Consider the following 24,713-nt stretch of genomic DNA (forward strand, 5'->3'; position numbering starts at 1 on the left):
CCTACCTGAGTTTAGAATTACTTTGATGTTCCGTGAAATTGTCATTTAGATTAAACAGAGACATTAAGCAATCTTGGGATGCATGGTAAAACAAGATTTGTATGAAGTTCCTCTTTTTGGTACTTTTTTTCTACACCAAGAAAGCAACTCATACTTTTTCTGGCTTTTCATTTAATTGGCATTTTGAATCCCTATGGAAACTTACATAATAACATCAGGAATCTTATTACAGATAGACCAACCAATGAATTTAATATTTCTAGGTTGCCTAACATCTCCCATTATAGTATTGTCTTAGTTAAATCATGTTTTAACTGGTTGTGCTAATGACTTCTTGTCCTGGATATCTGTCATAAGCTGACTGTGTGTGAGAAAAAGAGTGAAAATGAGGTAATTATTGGTTTGTTTAAGGAAGATGGCCTTCCCTGTTCTCTCTACACACCCCACCTCCCAAGCCCCCATTAAATTCTTTCAGTAGCAGGGCTGACAGACTCTGAGAGGCATTTCAGTACTTTTTCAATAGGAATTTTTTATTGGGGGTAGAAAAGAACATCTTGGTTTCAGAAGGCTGTTAGCAGACTTTTGGAATATTGTTCAAATTTGGAAACAATATTAAGTTGCTGGGTGGGACAGAATTAAATATTTACGTCTATTAAAGGTCCAGAAGTTAAAGCCAGACACTTGTGCATTGCTGGTGTTCCATGCTTTCAGAGACTACATTGCTCTTTCTAGGTAGATTTCAGTGCTATTCGGAACAATAATGCTGCTTTTAGTGCCAATATTTGATACTTGAGAGAGAGTGAAACATTATTAGAGACGTATATTTTTTCCAACTCTTTTTTGTTTTTGAAGATATGTCAAGTGCATCTTTCCTCCTCTCCCCTGTCTTGTCTCCTTTTTATCAGTGCAGTTATTTGGACAGAATAGTGGAATAAGCAGTGCTGGTTTGTAGCTATAGTTTTGATTTTATGCCTTTTTTTTAAACTGTATTAGCAGTTTAATCTCTAAATGTGCAGGGATCAGGTTGCGCTGTAGTTTGTCTACCTGTCTTGTTGTTTCAATTGTATATTCCCTGTTTGGTGCATCTCACAGACTGTTCAAAATTCCTTTGTAAACACCTAAGTGATTTGATTAGTTTCTAGAAGGCTCTTGCTCAGTAGATGTTTCAAATGGCAAAGGATTCAAAGGCCTTTGTTTATGCAGACTGTTCTTCAGCTTGTGCATTTGTGGTAAAAATAAAACTTCAAAACAGTCAACAGATACAATGTTTGACAGTTTCTTGTTTATTTATATATTCACAGAATTACTGAGATTGGAAGGGACCCCTGAAGATATGCTCCAGCTACCTTGCTCAGAGCAACAGCAGGTTGCTCAGAGCCATGTCCAGTTGGGTTTTGAGCCTCTTCAGGAATGGAGACCTCTCTGGGCAAGCTGCTCCAGTGCTCAGTCATCCTCTCAATAAAAAGGCTGTTCTTATGTCTAAATGGAACTTCTCTTAGGTTGAAGTAGAATGTCATGTATTTTAGTTTGTGCCCATTGCATCTTGTCCTTTTACTGGGCACAACTGAGAAGAGTCAGACTCCATTGTCTTTACTTCCACCAGGTATTTATACCCATGGATAAGACCCTTCTCTAAACAATCCCAACTCTCTCAGCCTCTCCTCACATGAAAGATGCTCCAGGCCCTTGATTATCTAACCACCCTTTCCCTGGACCTTGTCCACCATGTCCATGTCTCTCTTGTAGAGTCCAGAACTGGACCTATAGCTCCTCCAGATGTGTCTCACCAGAGTGAGTAGAGAGGAAGGATCATCTCTGTTGACATGCTGACAATGCCTGCCTAATTCAGCCCAAGAAGCTGTTGGCCTCCTTGGCTGTGAGGCCCCGTTGGCTGGCTTATGGTCGTCTTCTATACTATGGCCTTCCCTGCAAAGTTGCTGTCCAGCTGGCTGTCTCCAGCCTGCACTGATATCTGGTGGTGTTCCTCCCAGGTGTAGGACTTTGTATTTCCCTCCGTTGAACTTAATGAAATTCTCATTGGTCCATTTTCCCAGCCTGCTGAGGTCCCTCTGAATGTCAACACAGCCATCTGGTCTATCAATCGCACCTCTCAGTTTTGTGTCACCTGAAAACTTGCTGAGGGTACATCCTGTCCTGTCACTAATGAAGATACTCAACAGTACGGGCCCCAGTGTTGATGCCTGAGGTACATCACCTTGGCATGGACCTCATGCTGCTGATGGCAAGCCTCTGACGCTGGAAGTTCAACCACTCTTCTGTCTACTTGTCTAGCCCATATTTTACTGGCTTTGTCTATGAAGGTGCCATAGGAGGTGTTGCTAAAGCTTTGCTGAAGTCAAGATAATTGAATTTCACTGCTTGCCCATAATCCCCTCAGCCAGTAACTTTGCCCGGTTGGTCAGGCCTGGTTTTCCTTTCATAAATCTGTGACTACTCCCAATTGTAGTCTTGTCCTTCATTTGTTTGGAAAGTTGAGAAATCAAAAGTGTTCACTCAGTGTAAAAGTAATCCAGTCTGGGTGAGAGAACCAGCATCACCCAGTTTTATATTTTATTCTGGAGGGTTAGTATCCATTTGGGTGACAGAGTAAGTTATTTGTGAGTCTCTATTTGAAATCCAGAGCTATTTGCCTTCACTTGCGATGTGCAAAGATGATATCCTATAAAAATGTGAAGTTATTGAACTGCTTGGATTGAGTATGCATGTGGGAAATCAGGAGAAAATGTAGGTGCTTGTTTCACAATATGATGTGTTTTATCTGGAACATCAAATGCTACAAGGTTGCTTTTTGGTATCTCTTCCCTAAAAAAAAGGATTGCTCAGCAAGGCAGGAGTCCCAGGTCAGATTCTGGTGTCAGTGGAGCCAACTGAGTCAGCGGCTTATGAGGCACTTAATTTTGGATAAGAAGATCAAAATATTTTTTCCCTGATGTTGCCATGCTGGTTTTCCCTTTTTATGTTCCCATTTCCAATGAGCAGCCTGGCAGTGGGTCAAGATGCTTGCAGAAGCATTTGGGGATGCTTGGTGTTCCAAAATGAGCAGATACAGAGTCACAGAATGTCCTGAGTTGGAAGGGACTCACAAGGATCTTTGAGTCCAGAAAGTCACACCATGTTTCTGAGGGCATCATAAGGCTGCTTCATGGTAGTTGTGCATTCTGGTTTTGTTTTTTGGCCTTTTTGGTTGGGTTTTCTGTCTTGAGATTCTTGCTTTTTACAGGTTGTGTCAAGTCTTATAGTGGTTCTGCGTATTTCCGACCTAAATATTACAAGGTTTTAGCCTTATATACTGATCTGGTCTCCTTTATTTAATTTCCCTTCACTTTCCTTCAGGTTATTGAAAGCAGCTAATGGTAAAAGGATACATTAGAGAAGGTGTTTTGCTTTAGGAAGACCTGTTTTAGAGTCCCAGTCAAGTCTAGATATACACGTAGCCTTTTAAAAAAAATCGTATTGTTAACTATGTGCTAATATCTGTGCTTATGCTTGTGTGTTTTTTCTTGCATTGAATGAAAATGTATTGAAATCCTGGTAACACTAATATTTTCAAGTGCTTTGGGGAAAAAAAAGGGGTACAGCTAGTGTGATACGGTAGTGCTAATTTAGAAAGTATGTCTTAGATTTTTGCCCACGAATCCTGTGCTTCTTTGGGCAAGCTGCTTGATCTCTCTTGTGTAAAATGCTGACACTAGAGGGTTTCTTTTTGTTTTTCTTGCAAGTTGTGTAGCGTGGCCAGCTTTTTTTAACGGTGTGTACAACAACTGGATCCCTGTGTTACCTAGAAAGATATCGGGACTCAAGGCTATTTTTTCACTTGCAACCAAAGAGCAAAATATGGGCCAAGAATAGTTTTAATATTTAGATTTTCTCATTAGCCTCATCTGTCAAATAGAACAAGTCTTATTTGTACATGTGTTATGTTACTTTGAGGTTGGATGCTTCTTGCTTTGGTAAATGAGTAGCATTAATTACTGTAACATTTTTATATTGGTAGCAATAAAACAGCCAGCATGCTGTGCTTTGTGAGCTCCATTTGATGGTAACTGAGGAAGCTTGTGTTTCAGAAAAGGCAGCTACTGATGGTCGGTGAAGCTTTATGATTTTCCAGTGTGAAATTTATTAACTGTAAACATTTAAATTGTTGTAAGTAAACTTCATGTTCTCCATAAGGGAGCTGTTGCAGTTTGTTACATACCTGTTGGACACAAGTGATATTAATTTTAGGTCTGGAGCTATCAGTGTTTTCTGTAGTGTGGCAGTACTTAGTTCACAGTTTGATTTTCTTCTTTTTTATTTATCCTGTGAGGTAGAAACTCTTCATGGTTTTGGTTTCTGTGTGTAGCAGTCACCCAGCTGTAGGAGTGATAGCGGGATAAGCCGATTAGTGTGATTGATACCGCATGTCAGGGGACTGGCGTAATGGGCTGCCGTTGAGAATGCATTGTGAAACCGCACAGGGATGAGGTAATCTCATTAGATGATTAAAACCTTCATTGAGTCTACCAGAGTGCAGAGCTTTCAGTTGTATTGCTGTTGGGAACGGATGCTAAAGAAGCGTGGTGCTCTCCTCGCAGCGATGCTGAAATGGAGATCTTCCTGGGGTTTTCTCCTGGATAAAAGTCATGGCAGCTGGAGGCTGAGGAGGCATGTTGCATCTTCCTGTGTTTTAAAGTAAGATACTGGATGATGGTGTTATTTTCTTTTAAAGTCAGTGTCAGGCTTGTGTTAGTTTTGGTTTATCATGCTTCTCTGTTCTTTATGAAATTCGGTAGTATCAGTGTTAAAATGATATGTTTTTATGTAACTTCCTATGTCCCTACAGCAATGGAGAATATCAATGCATATCACAGTTCTGTTTTTATAAACCATGTTTTTTCCAAAAGTTGGCTTTATCTTGACCTAGAATGAGGTGTAACGTAAGTGGCACTGCTTATCTTCTTGTCTGCCCTGTTTGCAAGTAGTATGGCAGGTAGCACATGCTGGTACCAGAATTGGTGGTATACAGAAATCCTGTTTCACTTGGGCATATGCTACTTGTTTAAGAGCTCATTGGAAAACACTGAATTTCAAATGACAAGTACTATACTTGACTACTTGTATACTTCAGCTTTGTTTTTCCTAGCAAGCTAAAATGAAAACCAAATGTTTTTAAGTCTGGGACTCCAGTGCTACAATATTTATAATGCAGGGGTTACTAGAACAGAATTTTGGAAGGTCAAGGCTACTATTCTGAGACTGACAGTAATTACTGTCTTTGTATAGTCATCATATTTTTCTGTATTAAAGAATAGAAGAGTTAATGTCTTTGTCACGGGGAACAAACAGAAGAAACACTCCTGACTTAAATTGCATGGTGTGAGTGGTTGGTCCATTTTTGTTCCTTAGGCAAGGTACTGCATGGCATTAATAAGCACGTACACATATCCAGTGAGATAAAAACACAGATACTCTCTTGTTTTGGCAAGGAAAGCCCCAGCAGTGTGATTTCTTCTGAACTCTACTGTCAAATGTGGACTATTTATTCAGCAGTTCTTCAAGGAAGTGATCTTTGTCTAAGAGCTATTTAGGATCTGGTGTGAAAAACAACAACACTCCAGCCCCTCCTCCCCCAACAACAACAACAAACCACACCCAAAACAACAACAAAACAAACAGATGAACAACAACAAAAAACAACCAAACAAAAATAACAAAAGCCCCCACAACCCCAAACCCGCAACAACCTGTTCCAGTGTGTGAAAAAGTGGGGAAATAATGCATACTGTGAGGAGAATGCTCTTACGTATCTATTTGACAAAAAATAAAAATACGAACTTGTGGAAGTTACTAATGAGTTATGGGCAACAATATTCTGTGAAATATGATGAGCAGAGCAAGTACACATGAATTTTTCAGGTTTAGTCTTTTAGTTTAGTAAAGTGGCATAACTTGATAATAGGAGACAGCACCCTGTATGACTGATTTTAGAAATCAAGGTTATACTGGGTATTGGTAAATGCAAATAAGAGGCAGGCCAATAATTTATATGCAAAATCAAGTTGAATTTCGTCAAAGAATAAATGCTTAAGAAACTAAATGAACCGGTGAGTATTACAGATTAGTTTTTTGTGTTGTTTGTTGGTTTTTTTTTTTTTCCTGATTTTAAACAGTTCACAAAGCATTATTTTTGTGTAGTTAAGTGTATCTTTCTGTATAGTAGACTGAAATTACTTACTCGGCTATTACAATATGTTATGAATAGGTACGGAAATGTGTTCCATTTCAATTTTATCGTGCTCTCCAGGTGTGCTGGCTGACTTGAAGTATGTCAAGATTTCCTATTTGGAGACCTTGGTCAAGTCCTGACATTGCCTGCGATGTCCGGGGGTGCTCAGTTGACGGCACTTCTTTGAAGTTACTTTTTGTTTGGTGAGCAAAGCAAGGCCTTAGTGCGCAGCTGAATTTTGCTGGCTAAGGACCTATTCCTCTGAATAGAATTTAAGATTAGGGAGTATTTCCAGTGAAACAAGGCAAGTGTTTTGATTATGAAAATAGAAACCTCCTTTGTTGGTATGTCTGCAACCCACCCTACTCTTTCCAGAGAGTCTGCTGTGAACAGAGAAGAGAAAATCATAACTGAGAACTCTCACAAGACCCTTTTCAAAGGGAGTGAGTTACTGGCTTTACTACTTAATGCAATTTTCTCCTTTCTGTGTGTTGGCTCCACTTAAAAAATGAACTTGCAGGGATGATGTCTTGGCCCTTTTGGCTGTTGGAACAGTTAAGTGACTTCAGGTTCACCAAGACAGAGTGTAAGCTAGGGAGAGTAATCCGTTACTGTATTTGTTATTCTGCCTTTCTTATGTAAAAGTTGTTAGCTTTTTTTCTGATTACATAGGCTGGTTGTAATATCTGAAAAATCCATAAGCTATGTTGGTTCATATATACCTCCTTCAACTCGGTATCTGTAGACTGTGTGCCCTGGTAAACAACTGTAAAAAAACCCCAAACAATTGTCTCAAAAAATGTCTCTTCTGGTTGAAATGAGAAAAAAAAAAAAAAAAGTATTATGTTATTTTTAAGAGAGACGTTGGGTAGAAGGGAGACTTGTTGTCAAGTGCCGGAGCTGTTGCAGAAGAGAGAGGGGTTAAGGCTGAGCCCTGATCATCAGAGACTAAGTGGGAGATCTGGACTACCCAGAAAGTATGTTTTGTCTTTATTCTTTGTTCATAATGAAAACAGTTTTCTATGCTGAGTAAAATTTTGCTGCTGATGATTTGTGCTTTGAGCACTACCTTTACTTTCACTGTAAGAAATCTATTAATGATAATATATCCAGGGTTTCTTTTGCCTGGAGTTAAGCACGCTGATTGAAATTGCTTGATGCTGTCCTTGTACAAAATGTTCAGGAGTTATTTTGCTGAGTATGAGCCAACTCTTGAGCCTTTTAAAATTTTATTTTTAAGAGATGTACACTTCTTAAAATAGCGTGTTCACAACATATTTTGCTCCCCTGTTGTTCTGTGCTGTTTTCTTCCTTCCCTGCTCCTTCTCCATAACAGCCCGGTGGGTGACCCCCAGCAGCAGCTCATGTTCTACCTCTTCACTGTTTCTTTTGTGATCTGTTTGCTGAGCTGGCTGGCCCGCCTCCAAAAGTGCAGGAGTGTGTTTATACATCTAGCCTAACAATAGTATCATAACACCAATTTGTTTAACCTGAGCTGGAAATAACAATCTAAATATTGTGACTCAAAGAGAAAGCAGTAGTTTGTATGTGCTTCTTTATGGTGTCAGCTCATTTCTGTTGTGTCTGATAAAATTACTGAGGAGCCTCTTAATGTTCTGCAGGATTTTTATCAATTTGGTTGGTGTGATGCAATGTCACTTTTAAATGCTTAGAGAAGTTCAGATGTAACTTTTCCTCCAAGCAGCATCACATGCTGTCATCACCTTGCTCAGGCAGAAGGTATTTAGTTTATATGTCTAATTCAAGCACATGATATTGCAGAAAATCATCTCTCCCTGCTGCTGTGGGGAGGGCATTGGTAGTATACTGATCTGTTAAATTTTTTGTGCTTTTATTGTAGCACCTGAGCAGACTTGTGAGGGGTGGAAAGCACACAACTGAGACTGGTTTGCTTAGTTACTGGTTACGAAGTGAGTAACAAATTGATTGATCTGGTGTATTTTGGTTAAGCTCCCAAGACTTTGGTGTAAGTGTTCTTGTTATTTTGAGTCAGTGGCTTTGATCACCAGAATAACTTTCCTCCGGATTGAAACAATTTGGATGGTGTCCATCAAAAGCTGATGTGAGCTGTTCTAGCAATATTTTCACTCTTAAAGTGCCATGGGGCCGCATGTTTTAAAGTTTATTATAGTTTCTAGAAGCAAAAAAAAAAGGCAATGTAAGTTTTTGAACTAAAATAATACTAAAATGTTCTCACTTGATCATCCCATCCTCAAAATCTTCTGATCTTGATAGTGCAGTGATAATTTTGCTTTAGTAAAGTCTGAGTTGGCTTGCCCAATGTGCTGAAGTCTATTTTATTTTCTATGAAAAAACTGGTAATGGCAAGTAAGAGTGGATGTTCCTGCCACTCCGGCATGTTAGCATGTTATCAAAAGTGAGAGTGTATTTGTTTCCATATCACTTAGTCATTGACCTCCCTGCCTATCAAGAAAAACGAGTGCTTTCAAATCATGTAGTAGCTTCAGTGAAGTGGCACCTGTCTGATAGGGAGCTGGCTGCAGCACTACAAATAATGTGATATTAGTAGGTGTCTTGTCTTTGCAGTCGGTGACAGTGATGATATAATCATACTATATCGGCAGTTTCTAAAATTATGGTTTGACTTTGTTGTAATTGGTCTTACCAGTTCTTCTGTCACAATTCATGTCGTGAACAAGCCGCTCCAGCTCTGCAGGTATCTGGAAGAGGCTTGAAGCAGAGGCAACTGCAATGTGTTCAAACATGAAGGTCAGCTGAGTGTTGCTTAGAGTAGCTATTTAATTCTTGTTTTTTCTGTATTTTTGTTAGACTTTCAGGTCTGGGAGGAAGGGGTAGGTGGTTGGCTGTGGAAGCTGGGGAGCCATCCACTTGCAAACCTCAGTATGTGCCTCACATCTGTTCAGCACTGAGGGTGAGGGCTTAGGAAACCCGTGTGAGACATGATGTTGGGTGTAAAAGAAAACTGCGCTCCTCTACCAAATCCCACCTATTTGAAACAGAGCACAGTGGCCTCTCCTGCACCAGGACCGCTTCTGTGTATCTTACTGGGTTATATAGGTGGTGTTGTGATATCTATTTTAAGAGTTGGAAAATTGTCATATTTAGAAAAAGAATACACTTTTTCAGTGTCATTATGAGACAGATATTGAAAAATTATTGGTGTTACAGCAAATCTGGCAGTCATTATTGCTGCTAAGTAGCTCCAGAATGAAAAGGGTTAAGTTACGAGTTCAGTCAAGGAACCTGCTGAGGTAGGTTGTTTTGTCCATTTGAGATTACCAGCTATTAAAAATATTTTCAAACTGGTACATGTGTACCTTGTAATTCTGGTAGGTGACAAACAAAATGTAGAAAAACATGTTTTCCCCTTTCCACAGTTACATTGTTCCTGAAGTGCTGGCAGTAGTAAGAGCTTCCAGTAAACAAAGTAAATGCTGTTTAGATGTATAGAGAGCCCATAAATAAAGTAACCAGGCATCTAGTTTTAGAGTTCCATTGCTGCCTGCAAGTTAAAAATTAAACATTTTTATAGTAAGTGAAACTAGTTATGAAACTCTCACAAAAAGGTGTAAAAAGCGGTTGGATAATGCAGTGCTAGCTTTTCATGTCAAAGAGCAAACCTTAAAAACGTGAAGTACTTTGCAAGCCAGATAAGGTAAAGGGACTGTAACACTTCAATCTGCTCAAAACTACAAAATAAATAAAAATCTGATAGGGTTTAAGTTCTCATAGCAGGGTTGGTGGTTTAAAGATAGATTTTGTTGTTGTTTAATCTATTTTTAATGTTTTTTCTATTCTGTGATCTGATACAAATAAAGAAATGACCAATCTCACTGTACTGAGCAAACAGCAGGCTAATAGTTCACTTTGTGTAGTGCACAGAGGAGGAAGGGAATATACTGTGTGATGAGGTCAGAAATTCTAGGCAATTTTTATTTTCCGTCGTCCTCTCATTGGAAGGACCCTGTTATTACAAAGAGCAACAAGCTAAAAAAAAACCCCAAACCTCTCCAAAAGGAGAAATGCTTGTAAGAAGAAATCTTTCTTAGTGCTAAAATGTGGGGATGAATGGTGATATTTAAAATGTCTTGAGTTTCTGAGTAATTCCTCGATTACAAAGGTGATCTTTTGCCTAATCTTGTTCTTTATCCAAATAAATGCCTGGCATGAGAATTGCATTTTCAGTGCATTTAGTGTTGAAATGATGCCATTTAAATGATTTTATCCTTAGATGATACCAAAGGCATTTGCATTCAGCTGTCCAGATGCAGAAAGCATGAATTCTTTTATCGTGCGTAGATGAAGCCTTAGATGTGGGATGCTTTTAACTGAGCTAAATGTGAAACACTGGCCATTTGGTAAACTAAATGCCCTTTGTCTGTAAGGTGGTGAGATACAGGGGGCTGCTCAGCTGGAAGCTGTGGCACAGCTGTGGTAGCTGGCCTTGGAAATCAGGGCTGAGAAACAAGTTCCTTCGTTCATGATACAGCCACATAAAGATATTTTTTCTGTGTTTACTTGCTTTTTGTTATGTGATGCTTGCGGCAAAAGACTACTAGTCCAAATGACAAGAGCTGTGAAGTAAGACTTCTCCCAGCAATTGTCGAAATAATTGCTTCATTTATAGACAAAAAGACATAAAGCTTCCTATCTTTTCACTTACTTAAACTAAATGTGCAAACTTAATTCAAGGTGAGTCTGGGAAGAAGCATGATTATATCATCATATAATCATACTACATCGGCAGTTCTAAAATTATGGTTTGACGTTGTTGTACATCTTACAGTTCTTCTGTCACAATTCATGTGGTGAATAAGCTGCTCCACGTGATTATATGTGCTACCTTCTAGTTACTTTGTTTTCTTTTTTCCCCCTCAAATATGCAAACTCCTTATTTTTTTTTTAAAGGAAGGATTCATGGACCCTTGGGGTTGGCCATTAATTTTAGGCCATTGTATGAATCTTAGCTACTTAAAAATAGTCATGGAGCCAACCTTGCTTCCTCTCAGGGTTTATCAGTTGGAAGCATCTTCTTTTTATCCGATGTGTAAGCAAAGACCTCTCTGGATTGATGATTTGATCTGTATAATGGAAAATCTAGGCAGGATATCCTTTCTCTGTTATTCCTTGGTGTGATGGCATCAGGTTGTGTCTTAAAACAGGGGAAGGGAAAAGGAGGATCCTATTAACAAAGTGGTTTCAAGGGACTCTTAAAATGCAGCTTTGCAGAGAACCTCGTGTTTGAACTCTCCTTGTTGAACCGTTTGTGTTTCAAGCTGCCATTCTAACATGCCAGTGGTGGCTTCTGCTGAAATGCTCGGAAACTCGCACATGTGCAATACGGAGGTCTCGCATTTGGAGGTCATTGTGGATACCATAGTGAAATCCATATCACGAGGGACTTCTTTGTAGTTACTTTGAGCACTTGCAGACCTTAATGAAATACGGCATTGATGGTCTAGACCCAGTCTGACACTGGATAAATGCAATGCATGAGCTTCTGCTGCAAATAAAAGTATATTTCTAGTGTAATTCCATGGTTAAAATGCATCTAAAACCAAGCAGTGCTTAATGTGCAATAGAGGTGCAGTGAATGGCTGATAAAGTGTGTGCATAGGGTAGCAAATATACTCAAAATTATGTTGGAACATTATTGCAACCTTGCATTTCAGCATACTCGTAACTATTCTACTGCAGTACTCCTAGCCTGAAATTTTGGTCGATGTTTACAAGGCAGAGGATGTTATCAACTTTTGTGATTGTGGAAGAACCTTTGATTTATTTGCCTTGTGTTCAGGACAAGTCTCTAAAAATGACACTGACTTGTATCCCCTCTGTTCTCTTCTCTAGAGAATACAGTATAGCTCTTATAAAATAGGTGAGTCCGAGTCAGTTCATTCTGCTTTTATCACTGTGAGCCGTATATGGTGTGGGGTAACCGCAAAGGAGGAACCTGAGGGCTTTGGGGAGGGATGACAGAGACAGGATGCGATTGTGGCTTTGCAAAATAATAATCAGCTCGTACTTGGGGTGCACCCCAAAAAAACCGTGGAAGCTAATGAAAATAAATGCTTTAATTGCCTATCTGGACTTTGGAATCTGTAACCCTCAAGTGTTCATGGTAAGATGTTATTACAATTTAAAGCACAAGAATTTTTCACTGGTAATGAAGATATCTATGGGGTTATTGCTTGGGCTGTTACATGAGGACAGAATAAAGATCCCTCTTTCTACACCACAAAGTGCACCTTGGCTACTTAGAATTAGCGAAGGTTGTTTTCATATTAGCAGGTTGTTCTGTGACTTTCTGTCACAGCATTTGTTTATAGCTTTAACTGCAGTGTTTAAATTAACTGCTGGTTACGTTTCTTATCAGAATGTCATAACATTCTGTGGGATACATACTGATTATTGATTTAAAAGCTCAGGTGATAAAAATATTTGGGAAAAAAAGATAATGCTGTAAGAAACTTCTGCTGTTGTTTACAGTGTTGGAAAATTAAGTTCATTGTATATAATAACCTGGTGACTGACTTAAATGCAGATTCTCAATAAATGCAAGAATTTCTACCTCTGCGCTCTTAATAGCATGTTTCACAGTTCAGTCTCGTTGATTTAATATCTAAGAAATGTTTTGAGTCTGTGTTGATAACATGCTTTTTAAGCCACTGTTGAAAAACCAAAGCAAGGGAAGTTTTTCAAATCCTAAGCCCACCCCTCATGTATTAAATCATTCGAAATCTTACAATTGCTGTTATTTTCAGTCCATTGTGTCTGCTTCCTGTTGGTCAAAGGTTACGAGGATAGGGTGGTGTAGAGTGAGGTGGGAAGCCGGCAGGAAAAAGAAAGCTTTGCTTATTTTGGGGTAGACACAACTACAGAAATGGCCAGGACATTGCTTAAATTTTCTGAAGACTTGACGAGGTAAACTAGAAAAAAACCCTGTTCTTGATGTTGTTTACTTTTCTGCTTTGTAGCTTAGGTATATGGTGAATGAATTGGACTAAGTAAACAGAGGCTTCCTTAAAGAATGTTTATCTTTTTGCTTGACAGATGTTTTTTATTCAAAAAGAGGTGTAGCTTTTGTTTTGATTTACAAGCTGACCGGGTGAATTCTGTTTCTGAAACGTCAGTCTAAACCTGTACCTGTTTGTTCAGTTGTATTGCTAACTCAAGAAGAAAAGAAAAAGAAAAAAGAAAAGAAAATCATGCCACAGAGTGCAAATAGAAACTGTGATGTATCGCTTCAGTACGATACAGGCGTATGTGGGCATGCGTGGGTGTGTTAATACGGCCCTGTAAAACACTTAGTTTATCTTAGTATTTGTATCGTTACTCAAGAACCATCTGTAACTTCTTGGCTGTCAGAGCCCTGGTGTGAGCACTGGGGCTGGTGAGCAGGAGCGCGGTGCTGTGAGCAGCCCCGAGTGGGGCCGGGTCCCTGGAATGCGGATTCCAGCAAAGCCCTTTGGAGAATTTGGTTTCAGAGCAAATATGGATTCGGGAGGTGGTTCTGTGGTGCGGAGATAAAAAAAATACATTAGTTTGTTGTGGTGGTTAAATTCTACAAAGCTGTCGATCTAATAATATGTGACACAACAGTACTGTTACAGTCCAGGAAACAACAGGAAACTCTTTGTTTTGTGTGAGTTGATGAGAGCGAGAGGAGCGTTTTGTAAGCTATTCAAAGTAATTATACTGAAGAATTTTAAATAAGTATGCTGGTATGAAGTTAAATTTGCTATTGGCCTGTGATGTAGCTGTTTTTTAAATATCTTAACTCCTTTGTTCCTACCATTGAGTTATTTGAATCTGAAAGTATATTGTTTGCAGTATTGGAAAAACAATATATCTGTTACAGTAGAAGCTCAGTTTAATTACCATAGTAAAAACAATTTATATATCATAATGTCTTGCAAATAATTTTGACTGTGTGCTTCTTTATATTGAAATTAATTTTTTTCTGGAGTTCTCTAGGTCAGTTTTGTTCAGAAAAAAACTCTGCTGAGCTTAATTGCTAGTTATTCTCAGTCTTTGAAAGTAAGAACGTATATGTTGGATGCAATGCTGACTTTTACCATAGCTTTTACTGTTCTTAGCAAAGCTTCCTGCTATGCCTGCACACTTGGTTCATGCATATTGCAGATCTGATGATTTGTAATGAAAAAGCTGATAATTTTTGTTCCAAAATGTAAGTGCTCCACATACCCTTCCTAATTCTTCCCCTTCCATGGACTAAGGAATTTCTTGCAATATCTCACAGCATTTAAAAAGGTCAGTGTTGGTTCTCCCTGTAATACCTTGACAGAACAATAGATTTCCTTTAGCTTTCCCTTTGTGATGCCTGAGTAAAGTGGCTTGAGTAAGTGTTGGTCCTTTCATTGCTGTAATAGTGGCTGGCTCATTTACAAAACAGGCTGAGGCTCCTGCTTTAGTCTACAGATACTTGATTTGCAAAAATTTCAGCTAGTGCACAGCCTTGCTCTCCCAAAGAATGAGTAAGGATGGAGTGTCAACATTTCCCATTTCCCTTAGAGATTTCTATATGCGTGTTAATGGACGTGTAGGAGCTTCTTTCATTATGCATATAACTAGTAGGCTATTTAGTTTGCAGGTAATTTATAGAAATTATGGGGATATCCTTGCACTGCCCTCCTTAATTCATTGTTAAATCCCCCTTAATTAATCGTTCCCTATTGAAGTTGGAGAAATGGCTGCTTCTGTAGCTCAAATCCCCTTTCTTTTGTGGAGAGTACAAAACACGGTATTTAAGCCTATGAACGTTTTGCTGAAGAGTCGATACACAGAATGCCTGGCCTCTGTCATCTGTGGAAAACTCTGGTTTGTATGCAGCATGAGCATGCTTGAGTGACCCAAACATGAAGCCGTGAAGCATGTGTTGTGTGTCTGTTGAAACTGCAGTGTACTTTAGAGGACCTGAAATAGCATCAGAAATTGCATGTTTTTACATAGTTCTGGTCTCTTGCTTTTTCCTTGTATATAAGCCTTTGACAGATGCTGAAGATAGAGATCTATGCAGGCAAGGAAGGAGGGGAGGAAAAAAAAAAAAGAAAACTGAATCTGTACAAAATATTACAAAAAGCACTTGGCTTGTGATCTGGAAGAATGGGGATTTTTCATCGCTTATTACAAAATGGCTGTCCTGCTAGGAATTGAGAAATGAATAGACAAAAATATATGCTGAAAGATTTCATCCCTGACTATTAATGAGAAAGCAACTGTTGATATTGATGGAGTGTAGGCTTGACGTTTCAGCTTTAGATTAATTGTGTCATTACAAATCCTCAGGTTTTTTTATTTTTCTGTGCATTGCTCTGATGTGACTTGTCACAAGGTACACAGCGCAGGACAGTGGAACTCAAGTCAAATACAGCACGGCTGGTGTCTTCTCTGGCTTTGTCTTCTTAAGGGGGTCTTGCCAGCACTGCAGGAATCCTTGTGCTAAGTAGTGTTCAGACACTTAAAAAATAGAACCTACCCTGAGTGTTTTGCTTTCTTAGATTAAGACTTGCAGGGGGCGAAGTGGCTTTAATTAAGAACTGATGAAAAGGCTAGAGCAACTCTAAAAAAAAAAAAAAGACCAAACAACAACAAACAAACCTTTGTCTGATGAATACACAAAGCTATTACTTTTAAAATAAATCCATCTGATGCAAAGCTAGATTGTAGTTTGGTTGGGTGATGGCAAATACTATGACAGAGGCAAATTTTTAGGAGGAACTTGAGGGAAGGAGGTGTCCTGCTCTTTCTTACTGATTTGGGGAGTATTCAGAAGTTGAAGAAGGATTAGAGATGCCAGAGAGAAAGAAAAATGTACTAAATGTGATATAGAGTGATATAGGTGGTAGAGCAAAGCAATAGGAGGTGAATTGCAAGAAGGAGGAAGTCAAGTAAGTGCATTGATTTTCCTAAGAAGAAAAAGCCTAAAAATAGGAGAAGAGGCTCAAAACTGCAATAAAGCAAGTCAGTAAATGGAGAACTTTAAAATAGATGATGTGATTGGAATGAGAGAAGGGAGTTTGTCCTGGCAGTATTATTTTAAACACGAGGGATGTGAGAAAAGCCAGAGAAGGGGGGTGGTCAGAATATGCTTATGATCAGAGGGGAAAAGGTCGCTTTTTGGAAACGTTCTGAGAAACAAAGCAGCAAACCAAAGACCATGTAGATGTGTGGGTAAGGGACCTGCAAGAGATACACTTCTTATGGCGTAAGGAAAAGTCTTAGACCGTGACAAGAGCTGTGTTTTGATTGCTGGTGTAGCAGTGAGAGGATATGTCAAAGCCAGTATCTGTGGTGTTGCTGGCAAAACCAGAGTTAGGTCTAGGCCACGCAGGGTGGGGGTTGTGAAGCAGAACAACTAGAAGTGAAAAGGTAAGTTTGCAAGTCATTGGAAATGACAGAATATTTATAGGTATGAGAAGTGGATACAATGATGTGAAAGATGGAGGGATGGTCTGGTCACTGGTCCTAGTTTGGAGATGGTGAAATGAGGCCTCGGGTCCTGGCTCTGCTGCAGATCTGCCTTATTGCTCTGTATATCTCTCTGAATCGGTTCTCCTTTGGTGAAGGAAGATGGTAATTCTTTGACATGCAGGAGTATGGCAGAGAGAAATTTGTGTTTGCCATTGGAAAATGTCTGACATAGTGCAGAAAAGTAATGATTTATGGAAGTGACTGGTGCTACCAATCATAATAAGGATCAGTTTAATGTGAATTGGATGATAACAGACCTGGCTGCACAATTACACTGGGAATAGGCATAAGACTTTGCGAGGGGAGAGAAGCAAGAACCCACATGTAAAATGGAAAGGACTATGAAAATACTCAGTTTTAGATTCACGAAATGAAGCAGCAGTTAGTGCTGCGTTGTCCAAATTGTATTTTGCCTCATTTTTGATGCTTTAATTAGGGATATAACGCTGGGAGATTAGCTCCCGTGCTGAACCATCAGTTACAAAGCGGTGCTCACAGTAAATCTGTGTGGAAGGATTGTTCTGCTGTATTTTCAGTGTTTTCTTTTGTTTGTTTAACAAGCTAAAGTTAGAATCAGCAGCACAAGGCTAGAAAACGGTGACAATAGTTTGAAAACAGGAAATTTTGGCCTTGTGTGTATTCGGAACAGATGATCAGGATGATGGCCAGGAGAGTGGAAACTTCCACTGAGACTGTTTTTTCCTTATTTTGCTCAGTGAGAAAAGATGGTGCTTCCTGGAAAACAAGTCTTAAGTATTTAAAGAAAGTTAAAATTTATCCAGTGTTTTCCTTGTATCACATTTGTTTATTTTGCAGCCATCTGTTTACGCATCTTGGTATTTAAAACTACTAGAAGTAGAATGTTTGGACTACTGTCAGATCTTGGAAATGTAATTTCTGCTGTTAGAATTAAGATATTAAACATGCTTTTTTGTATTCGGTTGGGTTGTTCTGTCTTATGTTAAAAAAAAAAAAAAGAAAACAGCACTAAAAGGCATTATTTTTGCAGTGGAGAATGGCAGTTGCCAGTAGATATTATGAGAGTGATTTTTGAGAAGTAGCTAGTAATTGCATATCCTTCAGTTCTGGTGCTCATGATGTGGCCTTCAAAAAACAATTAAAATATTTCCAAAAAATGCTTTCTAAAAAACACCTCTTAATTTATTTCGATGTAGAAATATGGAAGTGTTAATTTATTGGGAAAAAAATGTCAGCTGGTATTTTGACATTTCACCGAGTTTGAATTAATTCTGCAGGAGTGAAGAGTAGCAGGTGGAAAAAGTAAAGTTCTCTACTTGAAGTACCATTACCAAATGTGACCTCTTGTAGCTGCCTGCTGGCAGTTCTCCCAAATCTGTGCTTTGTGGGTTGGAGCTCCTCAGTGACAGCTGTCCCTGCTCTATACCCACCACAAACAGGGTTTATAAAGAAGCACACTGTGAAGGAACACTTAGTTTTATTTCATTTGAACTTCTAATAGGATACAGAGCACAGGTCTACTACATGAGTTGGTGAAACTGGCAGAGATGCTCTGGTGATGAATAGAACACCTGGGCACTAGAAATGCGGAGGCAAAAAGGAGCTTCTCTTTGTGATGCTTCTTCACGATATTTGTCAAAGACATGTAGCAATTTCACCGTTGTTTAACCTTCATACTGGGAAAAAAGTAAGTGGAGAGGGATGGATGAAATGGGAGCAAAAAGCATGAAGAAAATGAAATCTTGTTCCCAACAGACAAGTGAAAAGACCTCAGCAGTAGGTTCAGGACTTAAAAAAATGTCCAGGAGAGCATTTGGAAGTAATTTGTCTTTTCCCCCTACTTCTCCCTGGTTCACGGTCTGCGTCGCTTCTTCGTACTTTGTAAGTTCTCTTAGAGCAAGGAAATGTTTTGTTGTGTATTTGTAAAATATCATCTATTCTTCTGGATCCTTCTCTGTTGATTTGGATAAGTCACTTCTTTATTCCAAGGCTTAGTTGACTCCTCTAGGAAGGGAGGATGCCAAATACTGCCCTTTTAAAGCAATCTGTGGAGTCCAGAGGTGAAAGCCTGAGCTAAATGTCTGCACACTTGAGTGATGAGGAGAAAGGCCTGAAATTTGTAACTTTATTTCCAGGTCTACTGGTTATATATGGGGAAAGGATGTATTGGTGATATTACCGGAGTGGGATGTGGTACCCTCTTCAGCTTAGCCAGTGCTCAACAATTTTGCAGAGTGTTTTTTTGACTGGATGCTACCCAAGAGAAAAAAGGTGGTAATTGTGCTAGAAGAGGAAAAACAGCTTTAAATGATGTGAGGATTATGTGTAATAATACTCAGCAAACCAAAGAAGGACGTTTTACCAGTTTGTCAGTAAGCAGTTATTTCACCACATTATAGCAAATACTGTGAAAAAATTGTTCAGAAAAAGTTGTCTCTGATTTAACATTTGTAAGCTTTTATTTAAACATTTCATGTAATTATTTTGGTCCCTTGAGCAACAGCTTGAGGGGATCCAAATGAAAAGTTAAATCCCTTTTGAAACATACATGTAAGTTATCAACTCTTTCCTGCCCCTTCCTCCTTCCTTTCCCTCTCCATTTACACATACATCCCGTATTTTCCTACGTCTTTGAACTATGGCCAGCAGCTGAATGAGGTACATTGCAAGTATATGTGACAGGGGAAAAAAAAGAATCCATAAGCGTAAAGACGAAGGGGGGTATAGCTAAAGTGTGGTTGACAAGTTCTTCAACAGATATACCTCTTGTAAGATGATTTTGCAAATCCTCTTCACTGCATACAGGTTTAGCTACAGTCTTTCAAAAAATAAAACAAAACAACCAAGACCAAACACTTCTAAATAACGCTTTCTGCTAATTTCTTAGCTGATTCGCTCACTTTAAATCAGCAGTTTGCATATATGTGAGTGGAAGAAGGAATTGTTGCAATTTCTTGGTTTTGCTTTGTAACCTACTCAAAATACTCTGTGAAAAATACTGATTTCCACTGTTGCTTTGATCATTTGATGCTCTGTGGGTGAGCAGCTTGTCACATTTTAGACTACTTCAAAAACAAGCAAACAAGCTTGTTTCTATAGTTATGATGGTCTCATGATACGATGGTCTCATGATCCAAACGGGACAATGTTTGGCAGGAGCGGTGATGTCCTGTGTTAGACCAGCTGATACGCTTTGCAGCTCAAAGGAGAAAACAAGCTGAGGGACACACAAGGCCTTTCTTACTCTGAAACAAAAGCAGCAAACCTCGTTAAGCCTTGTTTTGTAGTAGATTATTTTAGAAGTCTGCACAAGCTCTTGGTGAACTCGAGTCCCATGGCGTTTGCCATGCCACGCTTTTAAAAGGAACTTTTGAATTAAGTATTTGATCTGCATGCAGTGTTTTGTAACTAGGTGTTAGTACATTTATAAAATATTTTTTTAAACTCTTTAAAAAAATCTTCCATTAAAAAACCCACCTTCTCTTTCTTTGCTAAAATAACTTTTGAGAATTAAACTACATTGGTATTGCGACAAAATGTTTAAATCCTATAACCTACTGGCTGGGGGTTTTTTTTGACTTTTCAAACTTAGTGCAGTTGGCTCTTGGCACAGAAAACCAGTGTTTGATAAGGTATCGCTGATAACAACAGTAACGTGACAGATAATTAGTACCTATAATGTTCCTGTGCTTTAAACCAGTTGCCTTTTTTTTCGTGATTGTGATAAATAGTTGTATGGTCTGTAAGATGCTTTATGAAAGAAAATGCAAAATTTTCAAACAAGAATGTCCAAAGGGGTAAAAAAAAAATTTTAAAAAAATCATATTTGCATAAATATGGATTTGCACGTGTGCACGCTCTCTTTTAGAGATTTCTTTTTGGAAAGCAATTACTGAAGAAGCTCTTTTCTTTACACACATAGCACAGTATTATGTACTTCAGTGGGGCAGTGTACAGCTTTCGTTACGACGACAAATACTGAAATGTTAAAAATAGATCAAGCTTTAAGAATCCCAGATATTTTCAAATAACAAAGAGTGATTTATGTGGGCTCATTTTGCACTTTGACAAAATATAGAGGCTCTTTTGTACTATGATTAGCAAGGGTGCTGATGTCAGTTCGCTTGTCTAGCTTTAAGCTTTATTCTGCTGGTAAATTGTGCTTTGTACTGTAATCCAGAGAACCTTTGTATCTGCCTTATTAGTGCGTAGTTTATGGAATTGCTTTTGTTTTTGAATATAATCTGTGCCAGTTTCAGTGAGTGTGACTCATTATATGACTGAAATAAACATTCACATATGCACTATGTGAAAACTCTTCAAAAATAGTAGCAGGTGCTGGTAGGCTAAATTCAATGTTTGCAGTACTTTATAGCTGCTATTTTGTAGCCCGGAGGGCTGAAAGAAAATTCTATTTAGCTCATTGATTTTTCCAGATTTTTAGGAGTCCTATTTACTGATTAGTGCTCAACAGAGATTGTCAGCATTGCTAAGAGTTTTTCACTCCTTGACACAATAAACTTCCAGAAAAGGCACACTTGGGTTGGTACAGATTTTTTGGTTACATGAATCGTGAGCCAAAATGCATCTTGCTTCTCAATAGCTCTTTTCCTTCTAATCTCTTTCCTCCTGACTTCAGCTTTGAAAATTTCATCTGAATGACTGAAGGCTGAGGTTGAAGATAAAACTGATTTCTGAAGCAACAGGGTCTTGGCAGTTCGGTCGGTAACTGTTATCTGTGATCGACCTTGTCTGGAGAGGGAACCTCTGATGCTGAAGTTTCCTGTTATCCCAGCATCAAATTTGTCACTTGATTTGGAAACAGGAAACAAAACAAACTTTGCTGGTGTTTTTGGGTCGCTGTTAACAGTGCTTATCAGCTGCGCTACTAGCAGACAATCACATTTGAAATCTAAATGGATGGAGTTTCATTTGTTATGTCTTCGGTGTTTTACTGTTCACCCAGTTAAACTTATTGCTACTGTGGAAATAGTTGCTTGACACCTTGGCTTGGTTCACACAGTTCAGCATTTGAAGGGAGATACTGTATTCACAACTACAATAAATATACTTGTTTTGTAAAGTATGAAAGTTATCTTAAGATCAAATAATTTTTAAAGGCTTGGTAGTTGGAAAATGGATCACAAGCCTTAATTAAGCTGTTTGGTGTTTCTCCCTTTCTGCTGTTTTCTGCATTATCTTTTCATAAGAGCTTCCTAAGCCTGATACCCAAGAAAGGCAGAGCCACAGGACAGTGAGGGTTTTTGTGAGGCTCTGGAGCAAAGCTGACAGTGCTGGTTCGGAGCTGGAAGATGGGATGGCAGCGCAGTTCTCGCTCTTTGTCCTTTGTGTCTTCCCTCCACTAGTTTGTTTGTAGGTAACAGCTTCAGAAAAAATGATATAGAAACTTTCTTGTGCCTCAAGAAACTGGGTCTGAATCTTTTCCTAATATGTAGTAAGAAACTCTTGTTTTCAAAGCTATGTCCCAGTGTGTAGAGGACATCACATGTCTTGAGCTCTTCTGAGACCATGCTTGCTGATTTTGTTCCTATTTGGTTAGCATGCAGCCAGAGCTGACCAAAAGAGCTCATCTGCCTGTTTGTTTTGGTTTGATGGTGGGTCTTTTTTATTATTATTTTTTCCTGTTGTTTTTTGACTTCGCTTGCAACCTTGTTTGAATATTCTAGAGAAGTTTTAAATAGGACACCTTGGGGTGTGGTGTGAGTCTGGGGTGGCACAGGTGGTGGCGACTGCATTGATTTGTCTTCATCTCCAAGTTTGCTAAAAAGTATAAAGAAAACTCAAATGAACAAACCAGGGATGGCTCTCCACTGCATCCAGGCTTTCTAACTGTGAACACAGCGCACCTTATCTCGTGGGCCATGGCAGAACGTCTGATTTCTTCTACTGTGCCCACTATACTGGCATTTGTGCATAGAAGAAAGCCTATAGCATAGGATGCTGTATTGCTGTGAGAGCTGAGGAACCAAAACGCAGCCAAGTGGGGCAGTAAGGTTGCTGTTGGTAACACCGGGGCGGTTGTATGCAAACCTCTTGGTTTGAGTTAGTATCTTGGGAGGGAATTACGCCAGGTGGTGGAGGCCCATAGGAGTGAAAGGCCGTGCGGGGGTTAGTTGGAAGATGAGGCATTTTGATTGTGCTTTTCTCCCTGACCAGCTTTCTGTCTGCAGCGACGGGAAGGTTGGTGTAACAAACACAGCGTCCAGCTGGGAAATCTGTTTCTTCTGTGGATGTGCTTTTCACAGAGACTGTTTGCATGCAGTAAAACGAAAACATTTGGTCATTCTACCCATCTCTAATGTTCTCCAAAATAATAGTGCAGTTCTTCTTCTGTAAGGAGTGCCATTTTAGAAATATTACAGGGTTCTGAGTGCAGAGTTCCCCTAACATCACGGTGAGCATATGGTATGAACAGTGTCTGTCCTTTAAATGCAGGCCGCTATCACTGAGTATCAGTACAAAAGTCAGAGTTAAAGTGCATGAGCCCAAAGCAGCAGATATTGGAAACAAGACACTATATTAGTTATATTTTATTAGCTTATTATAGTTTACATAAATAGTTTATTAGTTATATTTTATTATGCCTATGTCACCTTCCTCCAGAAGTTTGTTTTGTGTTTGTGGGCTTTTTTTTCCCCCCTCTCCTGGTTGCCTCCACTCCTTTTCTTCTTTGCTGGATTTGTCCATTCTCATTTTGTAAACAGTGACTTAATTATATGTCCCTTCTTAAAAGCAAAGCTCAAATAGAGAAGTAATAAACTTTAAAATACCGATTCACTAATCCTCTAGTCTGCTGCTGTAACAACACATAAATAGATTGTGTCAAATATAGGTAACTGGTGTGTAATCTCTTCGAATTACAATTGGACTACTTATTATTACTGAGTTCAACCAAGGTTGAAACCTTGCACAAAACGTAACAGCCTTAAAGTATTTTTTCCTACTTCTAATTTTTCTCCTTTTTTTCTCTCTCCAATTTTCAGGCGTGGAAGAGGAGATGGTTTGTGCTTCGCAGCGGCCGTTTGACGGGGGATCCAGATGTGTTGGAATACTACAAAAATGACCATGCCAAGAAACCAATCCGTATTATTGACTTAAATTTGTGTCAACAAGTGGATGCTGGATTAACATTCAACAAAAAAGAGTTTGAAAACAGCTATATTTTTGATATCAACACTATAGACAGAGTTTTCTATTTGGTAGCAGACAGCGAGGAGGAGATGAATAAGTGGGTTCGATGTATCTGTGATATCTGTGGGTTCAACCCTACAGATGAGGGTAAGTTCTGTTGTATTTTTTGAGAAAGTGCAATGCCTACACGCAAAGAATGTTTCAAAGATGAGATGGCTATCTTTAGCTGGCATTATGTTTTAAAACTTGTATGCATTGGTTGTGAAACTTCTTGCTACTCTAAAAAAAATAAGCAGAATAGAAGGAGATACTAAGAATTTGTTACAAATTAAGTGAGCTATAGAACTTAGATGATGCTCTTATGTTTGACATGATGTTAGGTCTTGAGAGTACTGGGAAAAATCTTTTAAGTAAAATCATGCAAAACAGAATTTCATCATAACCATCAAAGGAATCCTATTTGGTGTAGAAACGTATGGTTATGCAAGCAGGAATCAGTGCAAAATGTCAGGTTTCTAGAATTACCATTTCTCTGTCTGCTTTGCAACTTGAAAAAAAAAAAAATCAACCCCCCACTGGCCAGAACAAACAAAAAATAACTCATAGTCCTCCACTATCCAGCTCTAATCCTACCAAAGTAGGTGTTGTATGAAAGCAGCTCGTAGGAAACAGGGTGGTGTGTTTAATTCGTACAAATACCTTGTGGGCATTGCTTTTCCTGAATCCATCCTTGTTTATTTACTTATTATTCCTGCATTCCTTGTGGAGATCAGTGGGTTGCATGACTGGCTGTAGCTCTGTGCACAGTCGCAAGAAAAGATTAAATAGGAGTAATAAGAAGGTTATAAATCATGCCTGA

General features: G+C 38.9%; 1 protein-coding gene across 2 annotated transcripts in view; it reads left to right on the forward strand.

The window, feature by feature from the left end:
• The window catches only part of GAB1 (GRB2 associated binding protein 1), a 101,011-nt gene that overhangs the window by 35,592 nt on the left and 40,706 nt on the right, over positions 1-24,713 (forward strand). For both annotated transcript variants that reach the window (XM_080343642.1, XM_080343643.1), the window contains exon 2: positions 23,707-24,001. In XM_080343642.1, the coding sequence (XP_080199768.1) occupies positions 23,707-24,001 (295 nt within the window). The remainder of the gene's footprint in view (positions 1-23,706; positions 24,002-24,713) is intronic.

The sequence above is a fragment of the Nesoenas mayeri genome, assembly GCF_963082525.1.
Source record: "Nesoenas mayeri genome assembly, chromosome: 4".
Classification (NCBI taxonomy): Eukaryota; Metazoa; Chordata; class Aves; order Columbiformes; family Columbidae; genus Nesoenas; species Nesoenas mayeri.